Source organism: Ceratocystis lukuohia, assembly GCF_044167205.1.
Source record: "Ceratocystis lukuohia strain C4212 chromosome Unknown Supercontig6_pilon, whole genome shotgun sequence".
NCBI classification, from domain to species: domain Eukaryota; kingdom Fungi; phylum Ascomycota; class Sordariomycetes; order Microascales; family Ceratocystidaceae; genus Ceratocystis; species Ceratocystis lukuohia.
Window position 1 is genome coordinate 1,407,424 of NW_027263525.1, and position 18,242 is coordinate 1,425,665.

Here is an 18,242-nt window from a genome sequence, read left to right on the forward strand (position 1 = left end):
AAGTCGTAAGAGGGTGGTGATCGACGATTTGGTTAGGTGGTAGAGAATACTCAGAGCAAAAGAGGAACCAAGAGTAGGATGGCGTTCAGCGTGTATCCTGGCTAGCAATCTTGGCGTTGAAGGTCTTGATTTGTTCGTGGGGCGGCGCGAAAGTTTAAGCGTCGCGAACGTGTTCAACAGGCTGGCAGATTAGGCTATTATTTACCCAAGCCAATTTGGTATTTGACGGCGGGTAGATGGCGAGAATCAGGAGCTTCTAGGTTTTTCTTTTCCTCTTTTTTTTTGTTTCGTATAGAGGCCTTGGTATAGGAGAACAGGGAGGCCAAAAGATAAAGTTGCTGAGATATCCCCTCCAAAAAAAAAAAAAAAAAACGAAAATAAGCAAGAAAGTATCGCAAGAGAGGGCAGAACGAAGGACAGCGTCGCACAAGCGAGCAAGGTTGAGAAGGCAGTTCAAAGCCGATGTGTTGGGTGATAAAAAGAGGATAGATAGCAGAAAGAGAAAATGATGGAAAAAATAAGATGGGGAGAAACCGAAGAAGTTGTGGAAACTCAACGTCTAAATCTTTTTTGCGCGAAAAAAATGCTGTCTATTTCTCAATGCAATCTCCAGGCAACTGCTATTTGCACAATTCTTTTCGAAAACGGTGAACTTTGGGTTGTTCGCAAGCGAGGAAGGTATGCGCAAGATTATATGGTTTCTTCCTTCCTCCTTCGTTCTTTTCTCCTTCCCTTCCTGGCCTCTTTCTTTGTTTCCGCTCAAAGGAAGGCCGCCTTCTCTGGCTGGGCAGGGCTATTCGTGCCAACTAGTTGGCAGGATGGAAAGCACTAAAAGGACAACAAGGGATGATGCGGTTGCTCTGCAGTTGCTGCTTTTGGTGCTCAGCCCAAGCAAGCAAAAGGGAGGGAGGGCGGCCTATCACAGCGAAGCACAAACACTGCGCAGCATAGCACAGCACGGCGAGATAAAGCCGAAAGAAAACACCACATTCTAAGATTTGTATTACATCTGGTATTATTCACTGCATCTGCATGAGGCAACAAATATCATGTCTTCCTTCCCACTGGCTAAGCTGGCGGTAGACTTTGACCGGGCGCTGACGAGGTAACTCCCCCCCATCTAGCTTTCCTCTCTCTGACTCGTCGTCTGACCTACTTGCCCTACCGGAAAAACTTGCGAAAATCAACTGTAGATGTGCCTAGTTTGTGTACTACCCCCGTCCAATCCTAGAGTCTAGCCTCGGCCGGAGGCAACAAGTAGGTGAGGCTTGTTGCCAGCTAGTAAGGTTCTATGGCAGAGGACATGGCCCGGGCGCCCTCGAGACCCGCCGGTGACATATATCACGATAATGCGGCATATATGCGGGGGGCTATAAGAAGGTGCGCTATCAGAGGTTGGGAAGTCATAGGGCTAGCTAGAGTTCCGCCATCGCCGCGGTCTTTTGGCTTTGTTACTTGCGCGTATATTCCAATGAGGTCATCTTGTTGTGTTCGAAGCTGCATAGAAAAGGTAGCAGAAAAAATGGCCAGGAGCGAAGAGCAAAAAAAAAGACCAGTCGGGTCGGGTCGGCCCTGTGCGTCTTCTTTTCTCCCTATTCCAAATTTCTGGCTTGTTTCATGCATCTGTTGTCAGCGAACACAAAAACCCTGGATTTTAACGTGCGTACTTGTGTAGTTACATGAATATGCAAGAGCATGTAAAATACGCAGTCACTGATCTACTCTACTCCAGCACAGGGCCTTGTATATTTTGTGTCTTTGCTGGCCACCACTATGGACGTGACACAGCGCTGAGCTGCGTTGTACGGTAAGTCGATGCGGTCTACGTATCTTCACCTTCATTCTTGGCTATTTGTCGCACCAGCAAAGTCGTCCTGTTCCTCCATACCTAGACCTTGGTCTCGCTGCTTCCAGCACGCTATCCTCATGAACAATGGACGGGCCCTTGTTTCGTGCCGTTTTCGGAATAAATAAAGCACTTATGTTTTAGCCCCCTCCCCCCAAGGCTTAGGATCGTTCTAAGGAAGATTCTCCAGCCTCCCAAGTCCAGGGCAAAAAGAAAGCCCCTTCAACAAAACATGCCACCTACCCTGGGTGAAGTCGCCACCCACCCCGTTATCAAACTCGATTCATTCTTTGGCATTATTTTCTAGCCGCATATTCCTACCGTCCTGTATAAAAAAAGAATCGATCAGCGGACTTTCGATGTCTCATTCAAATCCGAGCACACACGCTTTCTAGACAGTTACAGTCCGAAACATAGCCATCCAGGACTCCCGATGCGAACAAATGGTCTAGAACAAATCAGCATTCTTGCCGTTGCTGGGTGTTTGTTTGCAGCCATTTGATGCTTGAGCCCATGGCCAATAGTTTGGCTGTTAGTGGAATAACGTGTAATGCAAGGCATGTTGTGAAGCCTCTTGCTAGGGAGAGAAAACAAGAGATACAGGATAGAGAGTCCTTGTTTTCTTCTTGGGCAAATAAATCCCGTATAAAACATGGCCACGTAGGGGACGAGAAGAAGGAAAGAGAAGGAAGAAGAAAAACTTTTACTGCACAGCTGATGTTTCTCAAGTGCAGCCGCCGGCCGGTGCAGTGCATCCTCGGTGTTCTTAGTCTTTCCCCCTCTCTTTGCTTGAGCCTTTCATGGCTAGCTATAAAAATCAGCAAAGCCAAGGGTCCTGGAATGCTGTTGCACTTTATTAGCTACCCACTTAAAGTACACCCTCCCGTCAGGCACTTGTGCTAGCACGCCGAATATGGCATCTCACTCACACCATCCACTTCCACCCCGCCATTCTTTGGCCTCCTCCGCCCAGAAGGTATCCAAGAATCGAGGGCGCTGATGTCGGCAGAGCAGGGCGAAGCCTAGATTTACCATTTGGTCATACAAGTTCCTCAGCGGAAGTGTGGCCCACACACATCTCAAGGTTGGCACTACACAAGTTCCAGACAGGGCGCTTGGTGGTCCTTGAGACCAACTCCTTCTCTTCCTCGTCTTCCTTCTGCTTTTCTTCCAGTTTATCCCCCTCCCTCTCTGTGCCTTAGCCCTCCTTCTCCTTCTTCTTCTTCTCCTCTTCCTCTCATGTGCTAGAAGTATTTCCCATTTTAATGTCTTGATCACCAACTCACTTCCAACCCCCATTTCTCTGTATCCTATGCCTGTATATTATGTCTGTTTTGTGCCTCCAGCCGGGCCTAAATTTATGCGATAAGACAGGTTCTATACTTTCAAAGGAGATTATACTGATACACATTAGGCTGGAGTGACATTTTGACTTTAGACAAAGGTCTGACACGTCTTCGCCCGGGCTTGGAGGCTTCAGTTGAAGTGAAACATGGTCCTTGTCATCACTTTGCCACATGTTAGGGTTAGAAAGACAGGCAGGCCACTCAGAAATAAGCGCAACCCTTGGTAAGTGGTAAAGAAATAATGGCGGCTGGCAGCAGCTGATCGGTGTGCTACAAATCCCTGATCGTGAAGGCTAGGGAAGCTCTAAACCCTGCTTGATGGCTTTCATGAAATGACGAGCCCAAAGCCCCAGCGAAACCTATCGACACAAACACACACCAGTTTTTCGTGATGGCTTCCCTGGGGCCGTACACGTTCATCCAGTGCCCTTGTTCGGACCCCTCGACAATTCTACGTAGCGATGACAACAATGCAACCAGTCCGACCGATCCTGAAAATGATATTGACGACGATGACGATATGGCATTCGACCCGCGAGCTCCTCGGGCAAACTACAGCTTGTTTCCGCTCGAGTATCTGATGTATTGCGCCGATTGCCACGAAATTCGCTGTCCGCGCTGCGTGGGCGAGGAAATCACCATTTACTATTGCCCTAGCTGTATATTCGAGGTGCCTAGCAGCAATATCAAAAGCGAGGGTAACCGGTACGCCTTCTCTTTCCTTTCCCTCTTTTCCCTCTCCCTTCTTCCCTCTCGTACCCTCTGCTCCCTTTTTGTACACACTCGCATACCCTCCGCCTCACCGATTGGCAGAAGCTCCCTTTTCTTGTCTTTCTACAACTTCTCTTTATACTCGAATAGGCTGTTTTAAGGCACTCATTGTCTCGCTAACTATACACTAGATGTACCCGAAGTTGTTTCCAGTGCCCTGTGTGCGTCGGCACCCTCGTGGTGACTAGTCTTGACCGCCCATCTGACCGAAGCACCGCCGCTGCCTCTACCGAGGGTGCGCCTCCACCAACCCCAACCTCTGGAGGGCCCTATGCCCTCAATTGCACATATTGTCTCTGGTCATCATCGGAAATTGGCATCGAGTTCGATAAGTCTAATGGTGTATACGGCCAGCTCTCTCGTGTCAGGAATGGTGGCGCGCCCAAGCTTAGCGCACGCGAGTTCAAGGAGAAGCACAAGGACGGCTCGGCGGATGGGTCTGGACTACCGACGGCAATCGACCCTGATATACATTTCTCCAACCTGAAGGCATTTTACCAGAACCAGTCGTCCGATATGAGTTCATCTTCTGGCAGTGGAATTGGTGCCATTGGAGATCTGGGATTCGGATCGCCTGGATCTCTATCACGAATTATGAGCCTGTATACTGGTGGCAGCATGGGCGGGAAGCGCACGCAGCCTAAAAACACCGTCCTCAGCGAGGCGTCTAGTATCACTGAAGGCCTTAAACCTACACAGCTCGACGAATCTGCTGCTTTGGCAAAGCTGCGGGCTTCGCGATGGGAAGATACCGTTTCCATGGAGCAGAATGAGAACCAGCTGCATCATTGCCGCTTCACGGATGAGCTGCGCCCAGTCCCTGTGCTACTTCGAACAAAGCGCTCTAAGCGGTGTCCAGTATGCAGACACATCATCGCAAAGCCCGAGGCCAAGGTTCTCAACACGCGCTATCGCATTCGCCTTGTGGCGTCTAGCTTTGTTCCCAGCATTTCCATCAAGCCCATGAACCCCGGCCCACCCCCGCCTTCACGTAATATCCCCGTGGCGCCAACGCTGCCGACACTTCAACCACATACACCCACGCAGTTCATCCTGACCTTCCAAAACCCGATTTTCGAGACAATCAAGATTACGCTTGCTACTGCATCCACCACGCCCGGCCGCTTCCCATCCAAAGTCACGCTTCTATGTCCACAGTTCACTGTTGATGCCAACACTGACATGTGGGACGATGCGCTTAAAAATGAAGGCGACAAGCGCCGCACACGTGGCCCCGATGAGATGAACCAGGCTGAAGCCGGCAAGATCTGGGACCGTGGCCGCAATTGGGTTAGCATCGTGCTTGAAGTTGTACCGGCGTCATTAGATCTCCAAGCTGCAAAGCCGGCTAAGGGTGACGACCAGGATGTTCATGATCCTCCGCTTAGAGAGGACGAGGATATTCTGGAGATACCTCTGTTTGTGCGTGTCGAGTGGGAGGTGGAGGCCCAGGAGTCATCAAGCAAGGATAAAATGGCGAAAGAAAAAAAGGAGCTGGCATACTGGTGCGTGTTAGGAGTTGGGCGCATTGGGACTGGGTAAAGAAAGTAGAACTTGATTCTTATTTAGGGCCATGGATCTGTTGGTTCTTGAAAATTATTGAAAATTTGATGATACCCCCTTACATTACACGAAATAATCGTGAGGAAGGAGGAGTGTAACAATGGGCTAGTGCTGTGTATGGTGAGTTTGGGCTTCTACTTGTTATTGATAGACGGGCTCTAGTGACACACAGGACGACAAAAGTTCATGGGCTCAAGTGACTACATTGATGTCATATATGAAAAAGTTACCCATACGTCATCCCTAGTATTCTAGTCGGTTAAACAAATTTGATGTCATCAGGTTCATCATCACATCTTAAAAAAGCTTGGACCAATTCTATAACATTGCCGTTTGAGGAAAAGGACGAAAGATACGCTCCCATAAAAACAATTTTGGATCTTCTTTTTTTATATTCAGAATACTGAAACGGCTATGCGCTTAGTACTCGGAGTTGACCTGGGGGAACTCGAAGACGACACCACGGCCGGTAAGCTTGCGGTAGACCTCAGTGTAGGTGTCCAGGCGGTAGTCAACGCCACCACGCTCCTTCTCGTGAAGGATGACCTTGAGGGTCTTGGAACCATCCTCCTTGGTGCGGAGACGCTTGCCGACGATCTCAACGGGGTAGACGAGATCGTTCAGGATAGCATCGTGAACAGCAGTCAGAGTGCGCGAACGGGGGCGCTTCTGGGTCTGGGTGTTGCGCGAGCGGCTGGAGCGCTTGGGGCGGGGAAGGATACGGCGCGAAGCCAGGATGATGACTTGGCGGTCCGAGAACTTCTTCTCCAGCTCACGGGTCAGACTGGGAAGCGAGAGAATTAGTATGGTCGTGGCCTTGCAAATTAGATATTAGGTGCGGAGGATAAAACTTACCGCTGCTGGACACGGTGGAAGCCCTGCAGGGAAGGGACGGGGACAAAGATGACAATAGCCTTTCTGCCGTGGCCAACCTCGATCTATTGTAGATCCGAAAGTCAGCATGCGAGCTCCTGGTAGCAAAACCATGGACCGCTTCCCGTCCGATTCCGCAATACAGTATACAGAAGCATAAAGTAAAGCCGCAAATCGTCATCGCCAACTTAGAGTTGGCATATCCCCAAAGAGCCCAAAGCCCCTCAATGGGTACCAAGGTGTTTAAATTAAACAATATCACAAACCCATCTCTTCCTCACCCAATATAAAAACACCTGGTCCCATTGCTCAGTTATGCTTAGTTCGCTAGGACTATCGAAGCCTGAGAACGGGTCCATAATGGATTCGACTCTCAGGTAATTCGCAGTGCGATAGATACCAATTTGCTCTGATGAAACAAAAGGCTCTGAAGGGATAGAGTTGTTCTCTCGCGAGAAGGCGAAGACGGATCGGCGTTTGGTTTCGGAACATGGTGGCGGACTCCTAACATTGGTGTCTTTTCTTGTACACATTCACATATTTTGTCAAAAATATCTTACCTCACGGGCAGAGACGAACTGCAGAGGGCGCAGAGCAGCTCTCAGGTCAGCAGTGTTGCTCTCCAGGTCGTACAGAGCCTGAGCCAGGTTGCTCTCCAGCTCGCTGGGCTTGGCGTGCGAGGGGCTGTTGGCGGCGATCTTGTTGATGGCAGACATTTTGGCTGGTTTGGACGGTTGTTGACAAGGTATGAAATTCACAAAGCAGAACAGCAGCTGGCTTCTTTTTCCCTAGTCGAATTCTTGGGTGGATAAAGTGGGTACTGTTGGTCTTCTTTTTTTTCAAAATTCAAAATTGTGGGTTTTGTGCCCTGCTTAGACTCCTTAGTCACGTGACAGATAAAATATCTATCAGCACTGATAAGATGGTCTAAACGCTATCAGGTGTAACGAAGAAGCTTAATTGCACAAACGTGGATAGGACTACGGGCACACAGGAACCCCGGGTGGGCTGGCTGTGTTTAAGTGAGCTTTAAAGATTTGGTTTTTTTGTCAATGTTGGAGAGAGAATTTAATTAGAGTAGGGAAAGGTTTACAAGTAAATGTACGCAGGAGCCCAACTATGGGTAAACTTTCATTTACTAAACATGTTGTAGATTGAGGCAGAAGACGGCGAGAAACCCTTAATTGGAATACATAAATTATATGCTGGTCTAGGGTCTAGCGCTCTCTATCTCAACCCTACGCCGAAAGAATGGAACCCTTATATTTACGGCCGTACATGATGCTTGTTTGTTCGTCCGAAAGGGCATGCTTGCTGGAAACTTGTTATGCAAGTTTTCCAGTGCTTCCAAGGTACTTTTGATGTTGGAAAGCATGTTTTTCTTGGAGGAGAAGAAAAATCTCCGAAGCTTGCTGGTGACCAGCCTCTTGTTTTTGTTTGGTGTTGGTGTTTTTATTTCCTTTTTTTCCCTGTCCATTTCAGCGCCTTCACGGTTTCTGGCAAGAGGAGCGAACAAGTAGAGTTGTGTAGTATATCAGAATTGATCTGTAGCTGAGTGATACGTATTAAAAAGGCTCTGACAAATAGTTGATATAATTGCAGCTGATCGACAGTTTCTTTCCAGCTCTGAGAACCAAACCATGGGTGACTTATTTTGGTACGTCTTGGAGAGAAGAGAAGAAAACCGGGATAGGCGGGGGGAAAAGACAGGGACAGAGAGAGGAAGAAAGAGCCAGAGAAGAGAGGGCGAGAGAGAGAGAGAGAGAGAGAGAGAGAGAGAGCGAGAGAGAGAGAGCGAGAGAGAGAGAGCGAGAGAGAGAGAGCGAGAGAGGGAAACGCAGAAACGAGGCACCCAGGGCAGAGAAGAACAAAACATCTAGAACCGGGGGGCTGAGGGGGTGAAGGAGTGAGGGAAAAGAAACAGCTATTTTGATATTAGAAGAGGGGTGGCTGTATTAGCTAATTTTGAGGTGCATGCTCTATTGCGAGTTCAAGGCGTACTAGTAGCCGGCTTCAATGGCCTTCTACATTCGACAAACAGGCAATGCATGGCCACGTACGAAAATGGACGAATGCTTGAAGGTGAAAGCATTGCTGCAGCAAACAGCTAGGGTGGACGTTATATAGCTGATAAATACTATAGGTACTGCGGCAGGGGGAGAGGAAGAGAAGGAGGAGGAGGAGGAGGAGGAGGAGGAGGAGGAGGAGGAGGAGGAGGAGAGAGCGAAGTCAGGTAGACGGGTACCCGCTGACTTGACAATTTAAGCAGCTATCCGTAAGTGAATCATGAGGGGTCATGAGCTGCAAGCATTTATGCATATGTATATTGCTATGTATGCGTTTTTGTGAGTAGTTCCTCTATGACTAAATGCCAGTTTCCATGCCCGGGAGTATGCACTACGGAAAAGAGAGGTTAAGGTTATAGACATCCGCTGCTAAGAGACTCTAACACAGGGCACAAGCCCCCGCAGTATCTGAAGAAAGGCTGAATAGACATTTCTTTTCCGGCAGGATTTTAGACTATGATACTGCCTGTTTTTGCTGCTGTGTTCATGCCCTTGTGCTTGTACCTGGGGGGGGGGGGGATTTGTTGTGTATGTATCGTCAATATACTGATATACATGTGCTTATGCGCTTATATGCTGGCTTGTTGGAATGTATGTACGTGTAGTAGCAGCGAAGCATGAAACTTTGACGGCAGCCGTTCTTCCTGTAAGCCCGTTTTGTCTTGTATCAGCTTGCTTTTTCTCGTTTCCTTTTGCATTTTATTCATCTCAAAAGCGAGCCGGCACACTCACATCTGAATGAGAAGAAACAAAAAGAAAACAGAAACACGCCCATAAGTATAGCAGATGTGGACATGTACAAGGACCAAGCCGCTAAGCTGCTTTGTTTTCACACATAAATTCCAAGGAATTGGAATGGAAACACTAAAGTTATGACATGTCCCTGCTGCGAGACACAATGGAGCAAAAGTAAAACAAATAGAGGGATAGAGGACAATGAAGCAGGCGTTGAGAAGGAGGAGAGAGATACTGAGAGCTAGATGGGCAGAAGTGGGAATCGGGGGAGGGCTGAGAGGCGAAGCATGCGCCTAGACCATACATCTCGTAGTAATTCTCTAGAATACAAAGCAATGTCTGCCTATTTTAGTCTAGCAGCTGTGTATAGTTGTACTCAAACTAACCCACCACTAGCAAATGCGTGTTTGTACAGTGGTGTGCTTGGCATGCCAAGGGAGACCCAACTCCTACACCTACACGAGAACGAACGGCAGCAGACGACGAGACAGACGGGCTAATGAAGGGAAAAGCGAGAGAGAAAAAAAGCAATAGGAAAAGGAAATAGGGCCGGATATACTGCGTACTCGTACTCCGTGGATCAAGAGTGCATTACGTGAAGCGAGACTGGCTGCCTGCAAAGTTATTGTAGAAGAGGGGAAATGGGGTGATGTGATGAGGACTGGCAGCGTTTCTTTTTCCATGCATGCACGATTCTGTATTAAGTTGAATGTGGCTTGAGACATGGCGCTGTTATCTGGCTCTGTCCCGCAAGGCATTGCGCTATAACGGGACGAAGAAGGTGGGTGCGTTTGGTGCTTGAGACTTGTAGCGTGTATAGTGATGGAGCTGGTGCTGAGCCCACAGAGAAGGGTGTATGAAGGGAGAGAAAAGAGCGGCCACGTACGGGGAGGCGGGACAGGTGAAAGGTAGGCATGGTCATCAAGTGAGATTTAGTGATGCGGCACTACTGGTATAGTCTGGATAGCATCGTGTAGATTGCAGCTGTGCATGCCTACCAGCGTGTGCATAGATATCCTACAGCCCCTACAACTGTAGCAACCCTACACTTGACAATTTCCACACAACAAAGTCCTCCCACTGGACAGCTGACTTGGCTGCAGAAACACGGTGCTGCCACTATCCGTATCTGCGTAGCGTTGTTCAAGCCTTATGCAATGCTGCAGCTCAAAGCGCCCGCCCTCACTTTTTGGCATATGTAGGTAGCCAGACAGGTGACAGTAGCAAGTGACAAGTGATACACCCACCCTTAACTACGGTGGATAATAGAGTGGGAGCACCTGAGGGCGGCGAAAACAGAGAGGGGGCCAAAGGCATTAAGGCAAGCCCGGGCGGTTATCTGCGTTATAGTCACCTGTCAAGAGCCTGGATCACACCGCCTAGGGTCGCTTATGGGAAGACCCTGTAGATGAGCAGGATAGCTACATGAGCTGGATGTAGACGGGGCATGCTTGCGTATGCATTTGTGTACATACATGTGGGTGGTCAAGAGAGAAGAAAACAAAAATAAAGAGAAAATATATATGTAAAGAGTATAATTGCACTATCGTACATGTACGGGGGATATGGGGGCGTAGGTTATGAGACAAAAGAGACGGGACGCTCACTGGAGACTAGCAGGGAGGGCGGCGGGACAAAATCAAAAGTAGAGTAGAGTGGTAAGGGCCAGAGCGACGCTAGACAACAAGATACGTTTATTATACCTTGCTAGTTACATGTCTGTTTTCTTTCCGTCTTGCCCTGCCATTTACCCTCCACTAAGCCCTAAGCTTGGCAGCAAGAAAATGGAACCCGCTCTCATCACACGCCTGTTTGCTTGATATACGCACGTGTGAATGTGAGTAATATCTGCATGGCGGTAGCTTGCTGCGGCCTTTGAGTACGAGAACTAAGAGTAGAGGAGGAAAAGAGAGGAGGGAGGTTGGAACAAGGGTCTTTCTACTTGCGCCATAGATGTCTATGTGCTTGGCCATGTCCATGTCCATGTCCATGTCCATATGTACACATACACATTTCCGACACATACAGCGTAGCTTAGAGCTAGAGCTAGCACATGGAAACAAGGAAGGCTCTTATTAGACACGATGGCCGAGGGAGAAGATAGGATAACACGGAACGAGGGGAGGGGAAGACACCTTGGTTTGCTGAGCTATAAGGACACATGCATTTCACTGCAGCTTAAATGAATGGGGATGGAGAGAGACAAGGTACTGTTTCTCGTTTCTGCTTGTTGGCTTTGATCCGAGGCCGAGTCAGCCAAAAGTAGGGCAGGGTGGATTATTGACCAAGTTATTTTACTGTTTATAATTGTTTTGGCGGTGGTAGTGGTGGCGCCGTTGTTATTAGTGCGCCTATGGAGGGCTGTCCTACGTGATGCCGTTCGCTCAGGCAGTATTGCTTCTGTTGCTATTGATACTAAACGCATTGGGGCACCTCTTTTTTCATTTCGCGCCAGCTAATATAAAATGGCAAACGTAGGATATCAACACTCAAGCAGGAGAGGTCGGCCTAGAGAAAAAACAGCGACAATAACTCGGCAATGCAGAGTTTTCTAGTTCCCCTATACCCATGTCCCCTGCCTCTTCTTTACTTGTCTTGGCTCACCTCTGAGGTGTTATCTGAAAGCATTAACCTCCGGGGCATTAGAAGCAGCTAGAAGAAATGGCCTCGTTTAGTCTCGCCTCGCATCGCTAGCTAGAAACAGAAACAGGGTACTGGAGCTTGGAAAATAGAGGGCAGAATGGAGCGAATGGAGCGCCACGGATGGTGGCCCGAATAGGACTTGTATTGTACATACTATACATAAGTAGAACGGGACGGTGGACAGGCCCCTTTCGAGGTGGCTAGATACTTATGGTGGGGAGGAACAGGCACCAGAAAAGAATACCACAGGTGTTGACGATATTCGGCGGCATTCCCAGCGTATTAGGGGTGCAGAGAATAAGGGTTAGGTGTGCATAAGTAGAAAACCGTCTTATGTCTTGTACCTTGTACCTAGTACCCTCTATATCTCTTCCCCCAAGTTCATCTGATCCTCTATTTCATCCTCTCTATGATGACAACTTGGCTTGTCAAGCAACCGTAGTACAAGGTTAATAATGCTCGCTCAACCTCACGATTCGCTGTAGGGCAATCATGCGCGCAAAATCTATACCGACTATGGCAGACCACTGGGCAGGCAAGTTGGGTACTGCTACTTGATGGGCTGGGCTAATGCTGGGCTAGGGTGATCTACAAATAGCGAACCATGTACCAAAGATTTAAGGTAGCCTTAGTCTTCCCACCCGTTATTGATTGTCGTCTGTGCTGGGCGGTCATTAGCTATAGGCCCCAGAAAAGTACGGCATAGCCTAGCCTGTATTGTATAGAGGTGCAACAAAGCACAGCATAGCGGAGAGCACAGATTGTACCGAACTATAAGTGCCAGGCTACACCAGATTATGGCACCAGCCTTGATCCTGTTCCATCCCATTCCCGAGCTGTAAAAGTGTAAGTGGAAGTGGTGGGCAAGAGAAAAGATTACCAGTTATCTTGACCCAAGCGCTGAAGCCATGATCCTGGCTCGGCCTAGTCTTAGCTCGACTGGACTGAACACGCTTGAGCCTTGAGCCTGGACCAGCTGCTGAAGCTTTGGCTGCTGCTGTGTGCTGGATTTTTGTGTATTACTATAGCTCCTAGGTACATAGTACATGATGGGGTACTATACAGAGAGAAAAAAAGAAGATGGCTGGCTGAGGGTTAGCTGTTGCATTGAATGGAAGCGTAGGAGAGCACAAGAAGGTTAAATAAAAGCGTGAGTGCGCATTTATTTTATCTTTTTTTTTTTTTTTTTTTTTGCTTTTTCATTTTAGCTCCCATTGATCCTAAGTTTTCTTCTTTTCCTGCTTTTATTTAATTTTATTATATTTTCATTTCAAACAATGATAAAAAGAAGGAAATATGATTATTTATTACTTTTATGTTTGGGGTGTTTTTTTCTCTTTCGCTCCTTTGTTGTTTAGTCGCCATTGTCTCTAATGGTGCATCGTCCGCCCGCCCTGGCCACTATAAGACCAACTATCATAACTAAAGCAAGTATAACTACAGCGCTACAGCGCTACAGCGCTACAGAGCACTAACACGTGGACTTCCTCCTTCCAAGGGCGAACTTGCACAAGCGCAAGACAACAAACAACAGGGCCATCAAAGAGACCAAAATAGAGCTAACTGATATCTAATGCTAATGCTAATGCTATGGCTGGAATTCTTTTCGTTTTTCACCTGCTCTCTGCTCTCTGCTCTCTGCTCTCTTGGAGACTAGAGCAAGCAGGAGACTGGCTTGGTCTTGCTTTGCTTTGCGCTGGATTAGCTGGATTAGTCTAACCACCTGCTGCTCTGCTCTCCTCTGCCGCTCGCACTTGTTTGTCTTCTCCCTCTTCCCTCTCTCTCTCTTTCAATAACCAGACCGGCGTTGCTCCTAAGTCCACACCGTTGCATCAATCAACCCACATCAGGGAGTGCCCATATCAACACAAAAAATGCCTGTCCTTACTACCATTGCCACCCTATACATGCAACTTACGTGCATATTTTTTTGACTATCTTGAAATAAATCGGATCTAGAGCGAAGCAAAACCAGGTTTCATTGTTTATTGACGGCTCGCAATAGCCAAATGCTGACCGGGCAGGATGGGAGCGTGGACTTTGCTTGGCTTGGCCTGACATGGCCTGGCCTGGCACCTCAGGCTATGTATGTACGTACGGGTGCATGCTACTGAACTGCATATATGTGCATCAGGTCGCTCACTCAGACATACTAACCCTGTGCTAAAAGGCCTGCACTTGCATGTAGTAATATGGTCGATTTTTCTTTTTATTTTTCTTGCCGCTCGCTCTGCTCCTCATCGCCCTCGACACGGCCGGAGAAAGAGCTGGAGCAGCAAGCGAGAAGAAAGGAGAATGGGAGGAAGAGAGAGCGAGGGGAAAGGAGAGAGAGAGAGGTAGAGAGAGAGGGGGGGGGGGAGAGAGAAAGAGGGCGGACGGAGACGGGAGAAGCAGAGATACAGGAGTTCAGAGAAACATGCCTATTCGTCTAAGAAACTTGGGATTGCTTTTCCTTTCAAGAACCTACACCCTAAACTAGCGCATAAACAAGCACAAATCTCTGTGTCCGTTGTACTGGCGCCATCTACGTGTACTAAGCCATGGCAATACATGTGTTTTCTAGGGCCGCGAAGCTAAATACTGCAGCTCCTCTTAAGCCTCATAGCCTCCAAAAACCCAGGACCCCTTCCCACTCTGCAGGCCGGCCCAGGTTGGCTGCTCCACAATTACATAAACTCCGTTTCCTCTGGCTAATCCATGTACATGCCGCCGCTTTCAGGCATTGCTTTTGGCCCTAGTCCGGAACGTCCTCCTGCATTGCCTATCTTCCTGCACTAACTCCACGTCAAACAAACAAGAACGGCCTTGGAAGCGAACAATCGCAATACGATACGCAGCCAGAAATTAACTTACCGTCAAGAGGGGTGCGGCCAGCAGTGTATAGGCCCCACAGCAATCCATACGATACCTTGTCGACATCCAAACATGTACTTACAGAGCATACATGCAATGTACATATGCTCATACACATGGCTGCATTACATATACTTGCTACGGACATGCAAGTATGCCAGTAAGGAGATACTCCCAAAAGCGGTGCATTAGTTTGAAAAAGTAATTATCAACCAGGCACAGAGGTAGGCATGAACGGAGAAGAGGAGCATGCATATGAAAAGTAGAGAAAGGAGAGGAAGACAGACTGTTTGTGTTGGACAGGAGAGAAAGTGAGAGAAGAGGAGACAAGGAAGAAAACGAAAAACAATGGCCTTGAGATAACCGGCCAAGGTCAAGCCGACGAGCGGGACGTAGAGGCAGACTACGAAAGCGTCGAGGATCTGCCTGGCTGTGTTTCCCTCTGTCTACCCCAAGAGCGAACGGGTATATTAAGTCTGGCGTCCGCGCTATTCATCGCCAGTCTGTTCTCTTTTTCTCTTCAGACTCACTCGCCCCCTCCTTCCTCTTGTGTCTTCCTTTTTGTTTCGTCTTCTGTCTGTCCTCGCAGTTTCCTTCATACCATCCACCTGCCTTCCTCTTATAATTACTCGGCCCTAAGCTGCATAGCAAAGCTTGCATCTTTGTCTGTCTGCATATCGTGCCATTGTTTCCTCGCTGGGTTATTGCTGCTTTTGAGCTTCTGCCCGATTTTTCACTGTTCTAGTCTTTCTTTGTATCTATCGTCTCTCTGTTGTGTCTTATTGGAGGCACTTTCCCGTTTTGCTCCTTCTACATCTTGTTGATTTCCCCCCATTTGTTCATCTGGTCTTTCCAATTCAGTCGCTCTTTGTCTATTGATGTTGGGGATCTGGGCTCGAACAGATACTCCATCCAGTCCACCTTTTCTGCCATATTGATTTTCCTCCTCTTCTTGCTCTTCATCTTTCTCATCTCTCTTTCTTTCTGCCTGCTACCCGTGCTTCTCTTGGTCCTTGCCCTCTTTTCCTCGTTCCCTCATTTGCTCACTTAACTCCTCCTAATCAATTTCTTAACTTTTCTTTGCATCCCCATCTCTCAATCTTCATACTGACGGTCACTTGTATCTATCCATCATCTGGAACAGGTTTCGGCTTCGTGCAATCAGGTGGGACTTTACATTCACTTCCTCTACACCCTCTTTACCTCTTTACCCCCTGCTTCTGCCTATCCGTCTGCTGCAGGCTTCTTTCTTTGGACTGGACCTTTTGCCACTGCTTCCCGCAATCTATTTGGGTCCGGCCATAGTATTCCTCTTACTCATAATCTTATGCATACACTTTAATGCGTTCCATCTTTTGATCATTTACTAATCCCTTTGTGCTACCACCCTAGATACCCTCACCTTTCTTCTCTCAAGAGGCGGAGTTCTTATAACCAGCCCCTCACTTCCCTCATCTCTTACCAAACTTGGCATCGGCCAACGGGAACCTGCCTGAAAAAAAAAAGAGAAAGCGGTGAACGGAAAGATACGTTCAAGCTCAAGAGCCCACCATCTGTTTTCGGTGCTAGCATTCAGCAATACCAAAAGTTACACGCCTGGCTCTACAGGAAAAACCACAGCCTCGTTTTATCATTCGTCCGAGTCTCGGTTCTGTTTTCTTTAAAACTACAAAGGCCCAGTACCTCCTTCCGCCAATATGGTTTTTGAGTCGTGCCAAATCTCCTCTCCTGCTAGCACCCCTACTCTGCAGGCTATTGCAACCAGACGGGACCGCAAAGCTGCTATTCGCCACACAGGCAACTATAAAGCCGGAGCAAAGCCCTCAATTTCTAGCCTTATACTCCGCTCCCAGTCTATTGATAAGGATTGCGGAAAGTACTCTCCTGCAGGCTCCAAGACCGAGACTCAGAAGTCTAGCAGCTTTCCCCGAAAAATGGAAAAACACTGGTACTCCTACGCCGGGAGCTGCGATCTTGAGATGGAGGTATGTAGCCCAGCTTGCAATTCCTTTGTCCCATATATTTCGACATCTGCAATCGCGACATGACTATTTGAAATGTCATAGTGTTTGCTTCCCTGCTGTTTGCTAGAAGTGCCAACCAGCATTCGTTTCTATCCAATTGCTCTTTGTTGCTAACCGGCCTTTGTCAATGTAGGACAATTCGTCAGATGTCTTCATTAAGAAGGAGGGCATGTACTTGACGGACTCTGGTCCTCTTACTCCGAACGCTATGGATCACTGCGACCCTCTTGACATCAAGCCGGCCGTGTTTAGTATTGGCTTCAACTCCGATCTTCACGAAGATATGATGTGGGATCAAAAGAGCGGAGCTGAAGTAAGCCTAAACGCGGATGTCAAGTCTCATTTGATCAAGGGAGAAACAAACTGCCACATTGGGCTTTTTGGTCGGAACAGCGGCTCTCAGCTCGAGCTAGGCACTGCTAGTAATACGCCTACACTTTATTCTCAGAGCAGTACTGGCCCAGACACCCCTTACACTGTTGTCGACAGCCCCTGCTCGTCTTTTGATAGCAATATGGGAGGTTTCGCCGGTCAAGACATGACCTTCCCCCAACCCTTAGATATTGGCTACAGCTCTATGCAAGACACTTCCATGTTGTCTGCATTCTCCAGAAACGCTCACCAAAGTGACCGAGGCCCTACAATCTCTCCCAGCCGTATGCGCATCACTCCTGTTTCTTCCCCACCAGTGCCGGCACCATCAACGTCTTCTTCTTGCTCTTTTTCGTACCTGCTAAATGAGCAGACCCCCGACCTTACCCCCGAGCAACCCGATCAATACCCAGTCCAAGGCCAAAACTCTTACTCTCAAGCCGCGTCTCATCACAATACTTACGATCCCAGCACGCTAGGGGGGAATGATACTTCGGCTGTATCTATGCCGTATGGTCGGAAGAGCCTACCTGAGTTAGCACCCAAGGTTATTCCTACACAGCCTTCTCAACCTATGGAATCCATAGCTAGCCCTTTTCCAGCCCCTGAAGGGAATAGCTACCCGCAATTCCCAGGCTTTGAAATCTCACCTACATGGAGCCCTGCCGTTCGTGAGGGCCGGGCCTATAAAGTCAGCCGAGCCCAGCGACGTCTGCAGGATGCTTATTTGGTGCAAGCAAAGCTAAGCGGCATGACGTACCGTGAAATTCGGCTTCGCGGTAACTTTAGTGAAGCCGAATCGACTCTTCGCGGCCGCTTTAGAACGCTTACCAAGAACAAGGAGTGGCGTGTTCGTAAGCCACACTGGTTCCCCCGCGATGTAAGTTCTACGATCATTCCCGAGTTTTCGTACTGCATACTTTCTCTGAACAAGCACTAATCAACTTCTTTTTGAATAGATTGACCTGCTCCGAGAAGGCGTTGAGTACTTCTGCGACCAGAGATCAATAGATCAAGGCAAGATCCCCTGGAAAAGGGTAGCCGAATATATTCTGCAGAATGGTGGCTCGTACCTTTTTGGTAATGCTACTTGCCGCAAGAAGTGGGATGAGATGATGTACTATGGCATGTTCTAGAGCAGACATATGTG

General features: G+C 48.3%; 3 protein-coding genes across 3 annotated transcripts; 2 read left to right on the top strand and 1 right to left on the bottom strand.

The window, feature by feature from the left end:
* Positions 1 to 3,583: 3,583 nt before the first annotated feature.
* Positions 3,584 to 5,505, top strand: HOO65_060331 (Dynactin subunit 4; the record flags this gene model as incomplete). The annotated part of the gene is made up of 2 exons (XM_071003786.1): positions 3,584 to 3,897; positions 4,095 to 5,505. The coding sequence occupies 2 exons, from the start codon at positions 3,584 to 3,586 to the stop codon at positions 5,503 to 5,505; spliced, it is 1,725 nt and encodes a 574-aa protein (XP_070857681.1).
* A 441-nt stretch (positions 5,506 to 5,946) lies between these two features.
* On the bottom strand, positions 5,947 to 7,115 carry HOO65_060332 (40S ribosomal protein eS7; the record flags this gene model as incomplete). Its single annotated transcript, XM_071003950.1, has 3 exons — positions 5,947 to 6,310; positions 6,382 to 6,464; positions 6,960 to 7,115. 3 exons carry the CDS (start codon positions 7,113 to 7,115, stop codon positions 5,947 to 5,949), a joined length of 603 nt encoding a protein of 200 aa, XP_070857682.1.
* Positions 7,116 to 16,393: 9,278 nt separating this feature from the next.
* Positions 16,394 to 18,228, top strand: HOO65_060333 (uncharacterized protein; the record flags this gene model as incomplete). Its single annotated transcript, XM_071003795.1, has 3 exons — positions 16,394 to 16,681; positions 16,854 to 17,972; positions 18,052 to 18,228. 3 exons carry the CDS (start codon positions 16,394 to 16,396, stop codon positions 18,226 to 18,228), a joined length of 1,584 nt encoding a protein of 527 aa, XP_070857683.1.
* Positions 18,229 to 18,242: the final 14 nt, after the last annotated feature.